This window comes from Arachis hypogaea, chromosome 12 (genome assembly GCF_003086295.3).
Source record: "Arachis hypogaea cultivar Tifrunner chromosome 12, arahy.Tifrunner.gnm2.J5K5, whole genome shotgun sequence".
Taxonomy (NCBI): Eukaryota; Viridiplantae; Streptophyta; class Magnoliopsida; order Fabales; family Fabaceae; genus Arachis; species Arachis hypogaea.
The window spans coordinates 13,761,571-13,782,103 of record NC_092047.1 but is presented as its reverse complement, the minus strand read 5'-3'; the positions used below and the strand labels follow the sequence as shown (position 1 = coordinate 13,782,103).

Here is a 20,533-nt window from a genome sequence, read left to right as displayed (position 1 = left end):
AATTTGCTGCACTACCAACTTAGGTCTGTGAAAAAGCGAAATAAATAACGAGTGTACATGGATAAGGTTAATTCAAAAATCAAGTTTAATCGGTTTAAAATGATAAAAATATAAAACTGATTATTAATTGATTATAAAATTATTAAATTGGTTTTAAAAATAAAAACCAGATTTTATGTAAAATTCAGTTTTTATACAAAAATTGATTACTTTTTAAACATTGATTTATTTTAAAATTGATTTTTCTTTTAAAAACTAGTTAAAAGAAAATCCAATTTTATACCAAGTAAATCTTAATTTAAAAACTAGTTTTTAACACTTTCAAAAATTTATTTTAATTTATATAGTATTATTTTATTGATGGATTAAAAGTCTATTTATATTATGGGTATTATAGAGTTAATAGGTGTGATTTTAATACTTTTTAAGTTCTTATACGATATTTTATATACTTATTTAGTTTTAGTTTTGGTTAACTGGTTATGGTTTTAAAAATTATTTTAAAAAATTGGGTATTCAAAATATAGTTATAATTTTTTTAATCGGGTCCATATTGTAGGAAGCCTATAGGATGTTGTATTCGTAATTAGACTCACGTATTTTCATTTTTTTTATTATGGACTCACTTGTGTTTTTGATTGGTTATTTAGTGCAGACTGTATCTTTTTTATCTTTGTTTATATGATTTTGGTCTTTGGATTTATCGCACTCCAAGACCCCAAAAAATAGGTTCAATTAATGCCGCTTAAAACATTAATCAAAAAAATTAATGCCGCTTAAAAGAAAATATAGCAAGTCCAAAAAAAAAAAAACGAAAATATAGAATTACAATGCCAAAAACAAAAATTGACATCATTGCCTAATTTTATTTTCATATAATATCTTTTTTCATATATATAACTAAATATTTATCATTTTTACTAATTTTATTATTATACATATTATATAAATCTCATCTATTATTAAAAAATATGGTATACTCTCCTCCCAATGGTTTGAATATATAAAAAATCAGCAAAATATCTAGTAAAAAATTAGATAGAATAAATGATAATAGATAAGTGAAGAAAGGTTATGGATGACGCAAGACGATTATACACAATATAATTAAACAAAATTTATGTATAAGTGGTATCATGACACATAATAGATGAGTTAAACCCTAAAATAATTAATGAGATTTACAAATTGCACTAATTTAGTCTTTGACTTACCGATTATAATGTGTACGTTTTTGTCATTGTAAAAAATACACTTAATTAGTCTTTTACCTTATTTTCGGCCATTTAACATTGTCACCAGCACTAACATGGCACTGACATGTTATGCTGGAGTATGTAACGAATAGTTGAGTTGGCAATTAAAACTATTTGACCCAATGTGGTCTCTCTACCTATTTTTAACCCTAATTTTAGCCGGACTTCTATATCGTTTTTCTTCTTCTTCTTTTTCTCTTTGTTCACCAATGTTTTCTTTCTCTTCTTCTTTATTGTTTTTTGTTTAAAACTAAAAGTAGAGTCATAATTGGAAGTGCGAGTCAGGGTCAAGGAAGCTCTATGCGATCGACATCGAGAATTCTAAGTCAGAGTAGAGGTTCGCGGGTGCCAGAGCTTTGTGGTTGTAGCTGCCGCCCCGTGCTCCGGTGATCTAGAATAGATACTAACTCAAATAAGTTATTCTTTGGTTTTCTCAATTATAATGTGAATTTTTTCTTAGAAATAGTTGTTAAGTGTTTATATGTTTATAACTCCTAACCCTAGTTCATACAGACTAGGGGCAAAACATGGTGGAGCTTTTTCTTTGGACTGATGATGTAGAAGAAAAGCATAAAATTTTTTTTATTACATCTTTACTTCCATAAAACTGAGTTTCACAAAGAACATTTTCTCCTTTTCTCAGAGTGCAGAAGCTCAGAGTGCAAGCGAACTCCATCTCGCCAAATAGTTTCACCCTTTAAACTTTAGACAACATTTATATATGATTTTATATCGTTGAGTGTTTAATTTTAGAGGAAGAAGATCGTTTTATGTGTACAATGTGGCACTCATTTGTCATGTCAGTGCCGAAAGCAAAGTTAAATGGTTGAAATTAGGGTGAGGGACCAGTTAGGTATATTTTTTACAATGTCAAAAACATAAACAGTACAATTAGTAAGTCGATGACCAAATCGATGCAATTTGTAAATCTCAAAGACTATTTTATAATTTAATTCTATAATAAATACAATAATTTTGTTTATTGTTATAGGCGGCCCCACCCATTTCACGCAAATCTGGCTTAACCCAAGATTGACCAATCTCATCCAGGTCTGCACACTCACACACGCTGAGACCCACAAGGAGAGGGCACACCTTCAACGAACAAAGGATCTCTCAAAATATAGAAAGATGTTGTCAATATAAATGGTGTTATATTTTTTCAATACATCGCCTCTGATACTACATAATGGAGAGCTTACGGTTTCTTCACATATAATACACTTAATCCTAATCCTTGTACCTTTTTAATTCTTTTAACTTGAGTGATGGAGTATTTTATAAGTATCATCTCTACTTTTTTTTTTTTTACTGAAAATTTCACTGTTGACTACATTTGTTATTCGTCTTCTTTTCATCTCATCTCATCTCATCTTATCCATTCACTCAAGTACTTACTGTATGTTTATTTATGTAACTAATTCTATCTAGTCAATAAAATTTTGTTTTCGTTGTATTATTATTACAAATATTTAATATATAAATAGAAGTAAATTTAACCTATTAATTCATTAATTATTTAAAATGTAAAAATCTTTTTGTTCTAAGATACACTACTTGATATTCTAACAATTGAGATAGCGATTTAAGAGACAAAAGGAAGATCTCGTTTTCAGAAGAACATAGATGGTGAAGCCTATTATTACATGGCCCAAGCTTGGCTCTTCTTTTGATTTGATAAGGTGGGTAAGAATTTATTTTATTAGAATATCATAATTAGGAAACAAAATCAGAAAAATATCAAAGAAGATTAGAAAAAAATCAATGTAATTTATTAGGATATTATTCCATAACGAGTGTACTCTTAGCGTACTCTTGGTCTATATATTGGTAAGAACTTTGTAATAACAAATGAGAAAAATAAATAACAAAAATAATACTTTTCTAAATAATTCTTCGTTTCTTTCCTAAACTCTTTGTACCATGGTAACATGGTATCAGAGCAGAGTTAGGTTCTAGGAACTCAAAATCAACCATTTCTTTACAAATTGTAAATATGCTACGTAATAGTTTTGGAATGCGATTATCACAAACTAATTCTGACAATTTGTCAATTGGTTTTAAACTAAACGGATATGATTATCCATTATAGGCAACTCTGATGAAAAAAGCAATTGGTGGAAGAAGAAAGAAGAAACACACCAAAGAAAACTGGTTTAATATTGTGGGTTACCCAGATTGGTGAAAAAATAATCACAAGTCATCAAGAAATCAGAGTAAGGGAGCCACCGCTGTGAGCATCCCAAAGGTTACTAGTAGCGGTGGCGAGGCCAGAAGAGAGGAAGCAAGTCACTATGGCAAGGCAGCAGCGACGGTAAGGGCAAGGACTACTGAACTCCTTGCCTGCTCAGCCCAGACTGTGACTCAATATAGAGGGGATACCCAAAATCAGAATCCTATTAAAAAGATAAATGAATGGATTTTTGATTGTGGGGCTACCGATACTATGACTCATGACCTCCATGATTTTAATAGCTTGACTATACCCTCAAAAGCTCATATTGAAACCGCTAGTGGAGAATTAATTGATGTTAAAGGAGGAGGCTCCATTACTTTTTCAGAAAAATTGAAATTAAAAAATTGCCTCTATGTCCCTGCACTGTCATCAAAATTATTATACTATGACTCATGTACTCTACCTTTTGTCTTTTACAAGACATTCTTACGAAGGAGATCATTGGGCGTGGTACTGAGCGAGAAGGCCTTTACTACGTTGATGAAGTACCACACCAGGGTCATGCCATGCTTGCTCACGGAACGGTTACCAGGCAACTTTGGTTATGGCACAGGCGTCTCAGACATCCTTCATTTGGGTATCTCAAGTTACTATTTCCAAGTCTTTTTACAAGTAGTACTGAACCCCTCAAATGTGAAACTTGTATTCGTGCAAAAAATCACAGAGTTTCTTTTCCTCCAACCAACACTAGAGTCAATTCCATTTTTTCTCTAATACACTCAGATGTGTGGGGTCCAGCTCCTATTTCCCATAATAATTTTCAATATTTTGTGTTATTTGTGGATGATTTCTCTCGCATGACTTGGGTATATTTTTTAAAACACAAATCTGAAGTACTTGATAAGTTCTTTGCTTTCTACCAAATGATTCAAACTCAATTCAACAAGAAAATCTAAGTACTTCGCTCAGATAATAGTGGGAAATTTATAAACCAGTCAATGCGCAATTTTTTTATGAAAAATGGTCTTATTCATCAAAGTTCCTGCCCAAATACACCCCAACAAAATGGTGTGGCTGAGCGGCGAAATCGTAAGTTACTTGAGATGACCCGAGCCATGCTTTTTGATGCACAAGTTCCAAAAAATTTTTGGCCTGAAGCTATAGCGACCTCTGTCTACTTACTAAATCGCCTACCTACCCAAGTTCTCCACCACAAAATACCTTTACAAGTTTTGGCTACTCAAACTGCAATCCCGCCTATTCTAACCTTACCACCTCGAGTATTTGGATGTTCCGTCTTTGTTCATATTCCCAAAGCCAATAGAACCAAACTTGATCCTTGTGCAGAAAAATGTGTTTTCGTTGGGTATGCTACACACCAAAAGGGGTATAGGTGCTACAATCCAATCACTCGTCGTATTCATGTGACCATGGATTGTGATTTTTTAGAATCCGAATTTTACTTTAGCCGCCAACATGGCATTCAGGGGGAGAACAATAAAAAACCACCAAGTTGGCTAAATAACCTTTGTTGCCCAGAAACTGTTCAAACAGAGCAAGTAGATGGAGCCACCGAACATACTTCACTCAACGTAGAAAACAACTCAGTACATACAACCAGTGAGAGTCCTTTTGAGAATGTCAGACAAGAAGTAAGTAATTGTCAATCTGATAATTTACTCTCTGTTTTTAATGAGGCCACTAACAATAATAGTATAGCACTGAAACATGAAGAACCAGAGCACAATACCTTTATTCTTCCTCCAAGAAAAAATAGAGGGATGCCTCCTAATCGGTACTCACCAGAACATGTTTCCCGTAACTCAAGATACCCAATAAGAGTGGCTAGAGAAGGAATGGCAGATGTTGCAAAGGCTTTTTCTGCCAGACTCTTAACAGAAGACATTTCAAGAACTGTCCGAGAAGCCAATGCGAAAGTTGAATAGCGAAAAGCCATGAATACAGAAATGGAAGCTCTAGAGAAGAATGAAACTTGGGAAAAATGTATCCTACCGACAGAAAAAAAAGCCAGTCGGGTGCAAATGGGTTTTCACCATTAAACACAAGGCAGATGGCACTATTGAATGGTATAAGGCAAGGTTGGTGGCCAAAGGTTATACACAGACCTATGGTATCGACTACACTGATACTTTTTCACCGGTTGCAAAGATTAATACTATCAGGGTGTTGTTTTCAATAGCAGCAAATGAAGACTAGCCACTCCATCAATTTGATGTCAAGAATGCTTTCTTGCATGAAGAGTTGAAAGAAGAAGTGTACATGGAAGCTCCTCCAGGTTTCTCAACGGGATTTGGAAAACATGAAGTTTGCCGATTAAAGAAGGCTCTTTATGGGCTTAAACAATATCCACGTGCCTGATTTGGAAGATTTACGGTTGCCATGAAAAAGTATGGGTACAAGCAAAGCAACTCTGATCATACCCTTTTTTTGAAAAAAACGGGGAGATTTAATCACTTGCCTAATAATCTATGTGGATGATATGATCATAACGGGAAGTGATGCTGAAGAAATTACAAAATTGAGAAGAAACCTATTTACAGACTTCAAAATGAAGGATTTGGGAGGACTAAAATATTTCTTAGGAAGAGAGGTTCTACGATCCAACAAAGGAATCTTTATCTCCCAAAGAAAGTACATTTTGGACCTTCTGACAGAAACAGGAATGGTGGATTGCAAACTAATAGATACGCCCATGCAAGTTAATCACAAGTTGAAGATGGTAGAAGGTGCCACCCTAGCAGATAAGGAAAGGTACCAGCGACTAGTTGCAAAACTAATTTACTTATCACATACTCGGCCTGATATAGCTTATGCTGTGGGAATAGTAAATCAGTTTATGCATAAGCCACAAGAAGATCATATGAAAACTGCTACGAGAATAGTTTGATATTTGAAGGGAGCTCCAGGAAGTGGAATCATTTTCAAAAGGAATGACCATTTGAAGGTTGAGGCATACACTGACGCAGATTGGGCGGACAACCCAAATGATAGAAGATCAACAGCTGGTTACTTTACACTTGTTGGAGGTAACCTGGTAATTTTAGAAAAGGAAGAAGTAGAAAATTGTAGCTCTTTCAAGTGCTGAGGCTGAATTTCGAGGGATCGTTAAAGGCATAACTGAAGTATTGTGGATAAGACAATTGATAACTGAGATTGGGTTTCCACCACAATTGTGAGATCAGAAGACCAGTTGGCTGATATTCTTACTAAAGCAATTTCAAGACAAGCCCTTGCTAAAGTTCTAACCAAGCTGAGTATTGGTGATCACACTACTCACCTTGAGAGGAGTATTAGAATATCATAATTAGGGAACAAAATCAGAAAAATATCAAAGAGGATTAGAAAAAAATCAATGTAATTTATTAGGATATTATTCTATAACGAATGTACTCTTAGCGTACTCTTGGTCTATATATTAGTAAAAACTTTGTAATAACAAATGAGAAAAATGAATAACAAAAATAATACTTTTCTAAATAATTCTTCGTTTCTTTCCTAAATTTTTTGTACCATGGTAACACATTTTATAATTTTTTTTTTCATTTTTCGAATGATAGTTTTAGGGTGTATTTGGTAAACACGTTGAAAGTACAAGAAACACATTTAATTTTCTTAAACGCCGTAATTTTTGGCTAACTCTTTTTCCTCTAAACACGAACATGATTTTGTGTTTGAACTCCCGTTAGCAACAAATTGTAACTTTTGCATTCACTTAATAAATTAAAAAATTAATTAACATTCTACTAATTTTGTCATTCAATCTCATTTATAATAAAAAATACCAAAAACAAACATTAGAGTTCTTGAATTTTTTTTCATAGCTATGCTTTACAAACAAATATTTTTTAATATTATTATTAGTACTTTTTGTTATGTTTTAATTTTTATCAATTTTTTATTTATTTTTCTTGTTAATAATATAAATATTTTTTTAGAGTTTTTTTATGTTCACTTATGTGTATTATTGTATTTTTTTGATAGAATTTTTAGTATTTATTGTTCATATACACTTTTTTAATCATTTTTATTAATATATTTTTTTATAGAACTTTATTTTTTTATTTGACTTTGTATATTTTTTACTATATGTTCTTAAATTAGTATATATTTTATTTATTATTGTTAATTTTATAATATAAATTTTATTTGAAAGATATAATTTTACAAAAAGAGTATTAAAGAAGAGTGCTAACAAATTATAACCAATAGAGTACTAAATTTCAACATATAAATTTAAATTCTTTTAAAAAAAATTATAGTTAAAAGAGTGTTAAAATAATATAGTTTTTGTTCTTGAATGAATAATCTGGACATAACTTCAACTTTAAAGATGGACACCGAGCTATTATCTCCAAAAATCTAAATCTTTTGTTCAAAGAAATGCCACGTTGTGCAAAATATAAACAAAAAGAGAGTGTACCTGCAAAAGAAACAAAAAAAGAGTGTACCTACAAAAACATTCCATACTTAAATTAAATGTTTGTTTTTTTATATCTCCTAAAAATGAGATATCATACCTTTATATGCAGAATGGGTCATCTCAGTTACATTTTTTGTTGTTATTGTTATTAAAAGGCAATAATGTCGTATAAAAACGGTTTGTTGTATTCAACGGACAATATTGAAATGTTGTAACGTGATGCCAATTTATAACTGGTATAACGGTCATATCAGTTTTAAATGATATAAATTTATATATTTTTTAATAATTTTTATCTAAACATAATTTAAAAGAAATAATCTAAATAACATTCATTTTATTATAATCTATTTTGATATAAAATTATTAAATATAAATTATATTAACACCAACTTATTTTTTATTAAAATCAATTTTATAAAATTAATTTTATACAAATTTTTGTTTACAATCTCTCATCTAAAGACACACTTAGTAGTTGATGCTAAGTTATTATTGTTAAAATTATATAGAAACCATGCCCCATAATGCTAGGGAAAGCAATACAAGTCAAAATTGTGGGGCCAATGTCTCACGTCCCAAAGCAAAATTATTATAATTTACATCACACAAAGAAGAAATATTCTCCTTTTCCTTAAATTTTTAATAGACAATAACATGCCAAAAGGAGGCATACTATACCGCTTCGCAACAAAGAAATATCTCTCGTTTGCTCTCATTAATACCGCCATTGTCCATTGAGTCATATTTTTTAAAATTTTCGAGATTGGAGATAGATGGCATAAACTAATAAACAAATCATAGTGAATAATTATAATTTTTATTAAATAGTAGTAGAGAACGAACACAAATATTACAAAATACAAATCATGAATTTATTTACAATTCAGTAAAATACATAATTTTATAAACAGTCTTGGGTCTTGACAAATGTGTTTGAAACAATAAACTTGCCAAAGCCACACATTTATTATCCAAAATAAGAATCCTATTTGTCCCCAAAAAATACCCCTTCCCATATACAAGAAACATGTGCCAAGGAAATGGGTAAACAAAATAGTAGCAGATGAAACAAGTCCTTAAGTTTAGCTCTCAGCAGCTCTGAAAATGCTTAGCAAAGAAAGGAAAAGATTGATGACATCCAAATATAATGAAACCGAAGCCCAAATGTATTCATCGTACGAGTATCTCCTTGATAAGGTTGTCTGTGTCATATATGATGTAGCCACAGAATATAATTGATGCCAAGCATCCATAGATCATAACAGAGAGCTTACCCAGTGGGAAGAGAATCTGCAAAGAAAAAGAACACCGCATAAGAACTCAGCTCCAAAATGCAAAAGAAACCAAATTTTTGAGAACCATAATATGAATGTAATTTCTACATCCATTCGTAGTAGATTGATACATCATCAAAACCATCAACGACCCTGTAACTTGAACGTCTTATAAAAACAGAAGCATTTGATTATCAAAATTAGCCTCCCATAGTTTTACCTGAATGAATGCAAAGACCATAAGAACGAGCACGGCACCGAACAAGAAGGGACCAAGGAAGTTGAAATCATGGCCTCTCCTTGCAGCCCAGAATGCGTAGAGTCAAGGCAATTAGGCACCTACCACCGCAGTAGTCAATATGACAGACTCTAGAATCACTTTCCCTGTATCCAAAAAGCTTATCTCGTCAGAAGAAATTAAAGACATAAAAACTAAGCAAAATTCTAACCAGAAAATATAATTCAACTTGAACAATGAAAAGAACCAAATGTCATCAGTCATCGCCCACCCATAGAAAAGAACCAAGCAAAACAAACAAAAATCTTGGCTACAACCGTAAACTAAATTTGCTAGAGGACCATCAGTTTTTGGCCATCACTTAGCTTGTAGTCTAGTTGGAATCCAACAAGATACTTTATCCTATTCTTTTAAATATTAATGACTATCTGATGGCAAAAAACAACAAAAACAATAAATTCTAATGATGGTCCTCTAGCATTCCTCATGTCTTAAACTCTCACCATTCGAACTGGATACTCTGGTGTATATATTTCCACCACTGATTGTTTATAATTTTAGCTTTATTTTCCTAGAGCAATTAAATCAATAGTAAAGATACCAACATGACATGATTATGTTCATTTTGAAAATGGACATGTTCAATAATCCTAATTCCTAGTACAATTATATGAAAAGAAAGGAATAGAAGACAAGAAGATCCAATCTTTACCGCTAAAGGCACAAGTCAATCCAACAACGAAAGCAAACGAAACAGTGAAAATCCCTAACAGCAAATAATTCACCGGATGCTTCTGGTAATAATAGTAAAGAGGACACAGCTGCATTAAGTAAAAAAAAATGTTAGAACAAATCAAACAAGAAAAAACCAGAAGAACCCAATAAATAAGAAACCCCATAAACCCTAAAATTAGAAATGAAGTTAATTAATTAGAAATTGCGAAAATTTAGTATTCTGCTGTCAACTTAAGTTGCTTTACTCCTCTTTCAGAGGACCTTGGAAACTTTCAAGCTAATTCTCACGGATCAGCCCCTGATCATGCCACTGGCTGGTTTTGGAGGAGTGCAGTGTCAGGTAGTTATATGACCAAAGATGGATATATTTGGCTTTTTAAAGAGTAAGGTCAACTGGAATCAGCTTGGAATTGGATTTGGCGTGCCACTTACCGGAAAAAATAAAATTCTTCCTTTGGCCTTGTATTTATGATGCTCTTCCTAGCAGATTCGTGTGAGGGAGAGAGAACGAAAAAGAAGGCTAAGAGTTATTATAGGAAAGTTTTATTTTTATCCGTTAAAATTATAGTATATAACCACTATATAAACGTTTGTAGAATTTTAATTCAATCATCATTAACAATAACAGCTACATTCATATCTTCTTTTCATATTATTATTATTATTTTATTTTCTTTTCTTTTCTCTTTAGTAATTATATAGCGAGTGCATTATTGTGAGTAGTGTTCAATTTCATATTACTTTGTAGCTATTAGAAGTTAAAATTTCGCTGCAGAATCAACAATTGGTATCAAGAGTCAACGTTATATTATTCATTATTTGAGTGGTAAAATTCAATTTTGAATATAATGGCTTCTACTAGTAGTAATGTCAAAGTAGGCAAATATGAAATCGAGAAGTTCAATGAAAAAATGATTTTTCCTATTGGAGGATGCAGATGAAAAATCTGCTTATATCACAAAAGTTACACAAGGCACTAGCGGGAAAAGAGAAAAAGCCGGAAGGAATGGAAGATGATGATTGGGAAGAATTAGATCTTGAGGCACGAGTTGCAATAATCTTATGCCTTGAGAGGGATGTTGCTTTCTTGGTGAACGAAGAAGCAACTGCAGCAGGCGTATGGTTAAAGTTAGAGAGTAACTTCATGACAAAGACTCTAACTAACAAGATCTACTTAAAATCCAAATTGTATACATGCAAGATGGAGGAAGGCACCTCAATCCGAGAATATATCAATAAGTTTGATAGGATCATATCAAACTTAAAGCATATAGATGTGAAGGTTGATAATGAAGACCAGGCACTCATATTGTTACTTTCATTACCGAAGTCCTATGAAAATCTGGTGCAGACATTGATGCTGGTGGGTGACACTCTGACCATGGATGAGACAAGGACATCACTTTTAGCGGATGATCTACGTAAGGTTGCTACAAGTGTAATGTCATCTTCAAATGGAAGAGAATATAATGATCAAGCACAAGGATTGTTCGCGGCTAGAGGAAGGACTAATGAAAGAGGAAAAGGTAATAAGCGTGGAAAGTCTAGGCCAAAATCTAGACCTCACGCGGAGAGAACATGCTTTAAATGTCTGGACATTTCAAAGCAAATTGTCCAAATAAGAAGATAACTTTCAAGAAACAGAACAACGACAACCCAAAAGAAAAGCAAGAAGCAAGCTACGTCTCAAATGATAAGGAAGATTGTTACTCTGTGACAGAACAATCTTATGAATCTTCGATAAGTGGATTCTTGATTCAGGAGCCTCTCACCATATGTGTCCAAATAGGAAGTGGTTTACTACCTATGAAAGCATAATGGTGGCACAGTTTTAATGGGCAATGATCATGCTTGTAAAACTGAGGGGTTGGGTACTGTAAGAATCAAGATGCATGATGGTGTCGTAAGAACCTTAAAGGATGTGAGACATATTCCAGACTTGCGGAAAAATCTTATCTCTATAGGTTTGTTGGAGAAAAATGGTTGCAAAATAGTTGCGGAAAATGGGGTACTGAAAGTTGTTCATGGTTCTTTGGTAGTGATGAAAGGAGTTCGTCACGGTAATCTTTATTCTCTTTTGGGGACAACGGTTATAGGTGAGTTAGCAGTTGGAATCGGTGGAAGTAGAGATCAAACAGATTGCACGAGAATATGGCACATGCGGCTTGGACATATGTCAGAGAAAGGTCTATCATTGCTTTGTGGACAAGGTTTGCTAAAGAATATGAAGAAACCACAAATGAAATTTTGTGAGCATTGTGTGTATGGAAAGGCACATAGGATGAAGTTTTCTACAAGCAAGCATAAAAGCAGAGGGTTGTTAGACTACGTGCATACTGATGTTTGGGGCCCGGCTAAAGTTACTTCCAAGGGTGGTTCCAGGTATTTTGTTACTTTTGTTGATGATTATTCCAGGTATGTTTGGATTTACTTCCTCAAACATAAGAATGAGGTATTCGATACTTTTAAGCGATGGAGAGCAATGGTTGAAAACCGAACAGGTAGAAAGCTGAAAACTCTACGATCTGATAATGGCACAGAGTACACGAATGGGGCTTTCAAGGAGTTCTGTGACCGAGAAGGCATTACAAGACACTGGACAGTTAGAGAAACACCATAACAGAATGGAATCGCCGAACGAATGAATCGTACGCTACTTGAGAAGGCAAGGTGTATGCGCTCTAATTCCGGGTTAGGCAGAGAATGGTGGGCAGAATCGGTTGCTACAGCTTGCTACATAGTGAATCGATTTCCACATTCTTCTCTAGATGGAGACACACCTTATAAGGTATGGTAAGGGGAACATGCAGATTACGAGAAACTCAGAGTCTTTGGATGCACAGCCTATTATCATGTCAAAGATAATAAGCTTGATGATAGAGCTAAGAAGGCAATCTTTTTGGGGTATCCAAGAGGGGTTCAAGGCTATCGCCTTTGAAGTGTAAATGATTCTAAGTTTGTAATTAGCAGGGATGTTACCTTTGATGAACGATCTATGGTAGCTTTGTCTAAAGATGTGGTGCCAGATGATGGTGATGTTGGAAAAAACTTCAAATACTCAAGTGGTGGAGATAGAGTCTAAATACCAACAAATAGACTCTAATAATGTTCAGGTGGAGCATCCTAATGCTACTCGAGATGATGCAGAGGATGAACTTGATCATGAGGAAATTCAGCGAGAAAATGCACATGTATTACAATAGCAGCAGCAGGATTCTTTGGCATCTACTAGGCCAAAGAGGAATTATAAATTTGTTTAGAAGTTCGGGTCAGACAAGCCTTTGAGACATTATGGGCAGCTAATCTTGGTAGATTATGCACTCTCAGTGGAGGATGATGAGCCGGTCACCTTCAAACATGCTATCAAAGACAAAGATAGAAAGAGTTGGTTGGTCGCTATGGAGGAAGAGATGCAATCTCTTCATAAGAACAAGACATGGGATGTAGTCCCATTGCCCGTGGGAAAGACTGCAATTGGTTGTAAGTGGGTGTATAAAAGAAAAGAAGATCCTACTAAGTCAGATGGTACAAGATTCAAAGCTAGGTTAGTAGCAAAGGGATTTGCACAGAAAGAAGGTGTTGATTACAATGAGATATTTTCTCTAGTGGTGAAACACACTTCCATACGGGTGCTTTTAAGTCTTGTCGCTCATGGTGATCTTGAGTTGGAACAACTAGACGTGAAGACTGCATTCTTGCACGGTGACTTAGAGGAAGAAATCTACATGTATCAACATGAGAGTTTCAAGGTTGAGGCTAAAGAAAGTCAGGTATGTCGCTTGAGGAAATCGCTATATGGATTGAAACAATCTCCTCGGCAATGGTATAAGCGATTTGACTCCTTTATGTTAAAACAAGGTTTTTCCAGAAGTAACCATGATTGTTGTGTATACATTCGTAAGCTTCCTGGAGGTGATTATATCTATCTTCTATTGTATGTGGATGACATGCTTATTGCCTCTAAGAGCAAGGTAGAGATAGATATGTTAAAGGTTCAACTTGGTAAAGAATTTGAAACAAAAGACTTGGGTGCTGCACGAAAAATATTAGGCATGAAAATTAAAAGGGAGAGATCAAGCCAAAAATTGTTCTTGAGCCAAAGAGGATACATTGAGCGCGTCATTGAAAGATTTGAAATGAAAAATGCTAAATCGGTGGTAACACCGTTGGCTCCACATTTTAGACTCTCTGGTAAACAATCTCCCACAACAGCAGAGGATAAGGCTTACATGAAAAATGTACCTTATGCTAGTGCAGTTGGTAGGCTAATGTATGCTATGGTATGTACACGCCCAGATATTTTACAGGCAGTAAGTGTTGTTAGCAAGTTCATGGCAAACCCGGGTAAGGCACACTGGGAAGCAGTCAAGTGGATATTAAGATACTTGAAGGGCACCATTGACATAGGTTTATACTTTAGTGGAAAATCATGTCAAATCAGCGACTTTGTTGATTCTGATTATGCTGGTGATCTAGATAGAAGACGTTCTATGACTGGTTATGTATATAAAATACAAGGTGCTCCAGTTGGTTGTCGATCGATGTTACAAGCTACAGTGGCACTATCTACAACAGAAGTTGAGTACATGGCAGTAGCAGAAGGGGTGAAAGAAGCATTGTGGCTAAGAGGTCTTCTAGATTAGGGGTGCACATGGGCCGGGTGAAGCCGGGTTTGATGTGACCCAGACCCGACCCGGAATATACACCAGGTCTATTTATTAGACCCGAACCTGACCCTAGACTCGATAAAATCAATACACTTTCGGGCCACAATTATACCGGGTGAAAACCGGGAGAAAACCGGGCCGTTAACATTACATTACGTTGATACCTTCTTGTAAGCTAGCATGTAAAATTATCCAAATTTCCAAGACTCCAACCATTATTTAACATGGTAAAATTCACTTAGAAAAATATAATAAGAACCAATCATTCTTTAAAATTAAAGCATAACCACAATCAATACTAAAGCAAAACCATAATCAATACTAATATTGTCTAATAATACCAAATATTTAAATCAATACAAATAATACAATATTATGCATTAGTCTAAAGTCTTATGCATTCTAAATATAAAACATTAACTTATAGTCTTATAATGACTAATAAAACAAAATATTAAGGTTTACAATACTTAAATTCCACATAAGAATAGTCATGATCCATCACTAATAACACAAAATATTAATTGTGTATGATGACCGGGCCATCGGGCCGACTTCGGGTGACCCGAGCTATGGCCCGGATCCGACCCGAAATAATGACCGGGTCTATTTTTGAGACCCTTACCCGGCCCTAAACCTGATGAAATCACACCAAATTAGCCCCTAAAGTGTTCGTGACTGGGCCGGGCCTTCGGGCCAGGCCGGGTCTGTGCACCCCTATTCTAGATGATTTGGGGTTGAAGCAAGATTGCGTGGATCTGAATTGTGATAGTCAAAGTGCAATTCATTTGGCTAAAAATCAGGTTCATCATGCTCGTACCAAGCATATTGATGTTAGATATCACTTCGTGTGTGATGTTATGGAGAAATGTGACATTTCTCTTGTAAAAGTACACACGGATGAAAATTCCGCTGACATGTTGACTAAAGTGGTGTCAAGAAACAAGTTCCAACATTGTTTGAAATTGCTCAATATTGTTCCATGTTAGGCAGTCATTGTCAAATGATGCAATCGAATATGAATACCATTCTTTGATCGTCCAAAATTTGTGTAGATTTCAAATTGTGAACGAGGTGGAGAATTGTGAGGGAGAGAGAAAGAAAAGGAAGGCTAAGAGTTATTATAGAAAAGTTTTATTTCTATCCGTTGAAATTATAGCATATAACCATTATATAAACGTTTGTAGAATTTCAATTCAATCATCATCAACAATAACAACTACATTCACATCTTCTTTTCATATTATCATTATTATTTTATTTTATTTTCTTTTCTCTTCAGTAATTATATAGCGAGTGCATTATTGTGAGTAGTGTTCAATTTCATATTATTTTGTAGTTATTAGAAGTCAAAATTCCGCTGCAGACTCAACAATTCGGATGTGTCCCTGCTGTTGTTGGGAAACCCAAGACTGCAGCTCATTGTGTGTGGGAATGTCTGGAGGATCTTAATCTTTTCCCTTCATAACGATATTCAGATCCCTAACTCAAATCGGTGGCATTGGTGGATTTGGTGACATTGGAACTCGGAGGATTTTTCATCATTCAGAGAGGTGTTCAAGAAATTAAGCTCTGCTATTACGGCATTCAAATTCGAGATGTGCCATTTGGGACTGTAAAGGATCTTAAGTAAAAGGATGTTATGGATCTATGCCTGTTTGGGCTGTTTATAGATGCGAGTTTGCGGTTTGGAGAGGTTTGGTTCTTGCTTGGGAGTGTAGATTTAAATCACTTTGCTGCCAGATGGATAACAGAAGCTTACCTAGCTATGCAGGATTTTGTTTCCCAAGCATGGAGATTAAGCAGATTTGATCCTGAAGATTAGAGTCCATTATTCAGGATTCGGAGATCAATTTGAGCTTTGTTTTAAGAGAGAAGCAAGGGAAAGATGCTAATGGAAATCCCATGTATGTTGAGTGCTTGGAGCCCGGGAATACTATCTCGAAGCTCTTAGGCGTGACCTCTTAGCTCCCTAAGCTGTGTTCTTTTTTTTCTTTTTTTTTTCTTTTTTGTTATTTTTCAGACACAAAAAAAAAACTAAACTTGCTTTACTTCAAAATCAACTATACAAAAGTTAAAAGAATAAGTGCTCAAATTAATCCCTAAAAAATTATTCATTTTTTATATTAATTTTTAAAATTTTTTTAATTAAATTTGTTTTTTAAAGATTTTAAATTAGTTATGTTAATCTTTATTAATTTGATTATTTACTAAACGTCAAAATTAAAAACAACTCAATTATAAAAAAGTGTTGAATGTACATTTTAATGTAGCTTGTCACGACTTTAGACACACTCCAATTCTAATCTTCAGTATTTAACAAGAAAGCTAAAAACACTTTATTACTTAAGTGTTTATTACAAATGACTCACAGGTGACTCACACCCAAACTCTAACTTCCACTACTTATTTATAGTTATCTACTTCCTTAATGAATGGTTAAGATTAAATCTAATGAATGATTCAGATTTATCATCTAGAACTTTCACTATAAATATTTATCCTACCATATTTTTCTAAATACTTCTAGATTGTTCTATAATATTCTTCATATTTCTATATACATTCACATTCTTCTAGAATATTCTATTCTATAAACTTTTAAAATCTTCTAAAACCTTTTAAGGTATTCTAAGACCTTCTAAGACATTTTAAAATATTCTTAAATATTCTAAAAAACTATACTAACACAGTTAAATCTAACTTTGTTAAATCTAACCTTTTAAAATTTACCGTGACAAGCTATTCCATTCCTTTTCTCTTCTTTTTTTGGGCTTCAGATAGCATTTGTCAGCATAAAATTAAAATGCAATATGTACGTTAGATTCTTGGCCACTAAGGAATAATGAGTGGGTTTCTTAGCCGAAAGAAAATCCACACACCTTAAGGAACACGATTTCTTTCCTTATACGAAATCCATAGACACAAGCAAGGAAGCTTGTTATTTTAATAGACAATAACATGCCAAAACGAGACACACTATACCGCTTGGCAACAAAGAAATATCTCTCGTTTGCTCTCATTAATACCGCAACTGTCCATTGAGCCCTATTTTTGAAAATTTTCAACATTGGATATACATAGATGTCATAAAGTAGTAAACAAATTATTGTGAATAATGACCGTTTATATTTAGCATTAGAATTACTATTTATTTGAATTGCTATCAGTTTATAGTAAGTATTAATTATTTTATAAAAATTAAATAGTTACAGAGAACGAGCACAAATATTGCAAAATACAAATCATGAATTTATTTACAATTCAGTAAAATACATAATTTTATAAAACAGTATTCAGTCTTGACAAATGTGTTTGATACAATGAACTTGCCAAAGCCACACATTTATTATCCAAAATAAGAATCCTATTTGTCCCCAAAAAATACCCTTTCCCATACACAAGAAACATGTGCCAAGGAAATGGGTAAACAAAATAGTAGCACAGATGAAACAAGTCCTCAAGTTTAGCTCTCAGCAGCTCTGAAAATGCTTAGCAAAGAAAGGAAAAGATTGATGACATCCAAATATAATGAAACCGAAGCCCAAATGTATTCATCGTACGAGTATCTCTTGATAAGGTTGTCTGTGTCATATATGATGTAGCCACAGAATATAATTGATGCCAAGCATCCATAGATCATAACAGAGAGCTTACCCAGTGGGAAGAGAATCTGCAAAGAAAAAGAACACCGCATAAGAACTCAGCTCCGAAATGCAAAAGAAACCAAATTTTTGAGAACCATAATATGAATGTAATTTCTACATCCATTCGTAGTAGATTGATACATCATCAAAACCATCAACGACCCTGTAACTTGAACGTCTTATAAAAACAGAAGCATTTGATTATCAAAATTAGTCTCCCATGGTTTTACCTGAATGAATGCAAAGACCATAAGAACGAGCACGGCACCGAACAAGAAGGGACCAAGGAAGTTGAAATCATGGCCTCTCCTTGCAGCCCAGAATGTGTAGAGAGTCAAGGCAACCACCACCACAGTAGTCAATATGACAGACTCCAGAATCACTTTCCCTGTATCCAAAAAGCTTATCTCGTCAGAAGAAATTACGGTCATAATAAGCAAATTCTAACCAGAAAATATAATTCAACTTGAACAATGAAAAGAACCAAATGTCATCAGTCATCGCCCACCTACAATGAAAAGAACCAAGCAAAACAAACAAAAATCTTGGCCACAACCGTAAACTAAATTTGCTAGGAGACCATTAGAATTTATTGTTTTTGGCCATCACTTAGCCAATTCTCTTAATCTATTTCCATTAGTCTAGGAATCCAATAACATACTTTATCCCATTGATGCCTAGCTTATGGCCAAAAACAATAAAAACAATAAATCCTGATAATGGTCCTCTAGCATTCCTCATGTCTTAAACTCTCACCAATCGAACTGGATACTCTGGTGTATATATTTCCACCATTGATTGTTTATAATTTTAGCTTTATACCAACATGACATGATTATGTTCATTTTGAAAATGGACATGTTCAATAATCCTAATTCCTAGTACAATTATATGAAAAGAAAGGAATAGAAGACAAGAAGATCCAATCTTTACCGCTAGTAAAGGCACAAGTCAATCCAACTACGAAAGCAAGCGAAACAGTGAAAATCCCTAACAGCAAATAATTCACCGGATGCTTCTGGTAATAATAGTAAAGAGGACACAACGCTGCATTAAGTAAAAAAAAATGTTAGAACAAATCAAACAAGAAAAAACCAAAAGAACCCAATAAATAAGAAACCCCATAAACCCTAAAATTAGAAATGAAGTTAGTTAATTAATTAGGGACTACTACTCACTGATGAAGGGGACAAAGATGAGGACGATGTAGAGTGCCAAACCAGCACCGGTGCCGGCGAAGAAGAGTGCGATGGGATGGACGGAGACTACGACGGCGCCAACAGCGATCGTAGCGAGCAGCTGAAAGGCGATTATAATGTAGACCTTCCTAATGAAGGACCACCGAAGTTCGGGACTCTCGAGCATCATAGGGTACAGTGGTCTCGCTCCACCACCCCTTTCTAAATCAGTCTTTCCGAACGGTTGGTTCCACATCTTCGCTGAAATCGTTCGAACACGGAAGGAAGGTTTTTCGATTCCGGGAGATTTTTCTTCTTTGTTTGTTTGTTTTATTTTCCGGAAAAATTTGTTGACTGGGAAAGTGAAGGAAAACGAAGAAGAAAGAGAATTGAATCTATGGAGATTGTGTTTGTGCCAACGCAAATCGATAAAAACTCTCTCTCTCTCTATAAATATTATAAATAAACCGCACATGAGCCTCGTTGAATTGATTAATTAATTAATTAGTTATACTTAGACAATAATTTAAGAGATTAATGATGATTAATCATTTTTCATTTTATTCCCTCCGATAATATTTATTGGGCAGAAAAGAAAACGAATTAAGAAAAATAAAAAATATAAATTAGACAAATAGATTAAAAAGTACACCACAATATTATCACAAATTATTAGTGCCTATTGATTTTTTTTAATTTGTTAAATATATATAAAAATAATAAAAATAGAATTAGTTAAGATAATAAATTTTTATAATTTAACTAAAAAAGTTTTTAATTTAAATTTTGAAAATAATAAATGTATTAATTCTTCTCATATTTTTATATGTATATGGTATAAAAATATAGCTATAGATATAAATTATAAAAACATTGACTATATATAAATATATATATAATAGTTTATTTCTATAATAT

At 33.8% G+C, this 20,533-nt stretch overlaps 1 protein-coding gene and 1 pseudogene across 1 annotated transcript; both read right to left on the bottom strand.

Moving 5' to 3' along the window:
* Nucleotides 1-8,726: 8,726 nt before the first annotated feature.
* On the bottom strand, nt 8,727-10,434 carry LOC112726932 (protein LIFEGUARD 2-like; annotated as a pseudogene).
* A 7,587-nt stretch (nt 10,435-18,021) lies between these two features.
* On the bottom strand, nt 18,022-20,092 carry LOC112726931 (protein LIFEGUARD 2). Its single transcript, XM_025776508.3, has 4 exons — nt 19,616-20,092; nt 19,371-19,484; nt 18,668-18,825; nt 18,022-18,463 (listed from the first exon to the last, which is right to left on the bottom strand). Exons 1-4 carry the CDS (start codon nt 20,088-20,090, stop codon nt 18,257-18,259), a joined length of 954 nt encoding a protein of 317 aa, XP_025632293.2. The 5' UTR covers nt 20,091-20,092; the 3' UTR covers nt 18,022-18,256.
* Nucleotides 20,093-20,533: the final 441 nt, after the last annotated feature.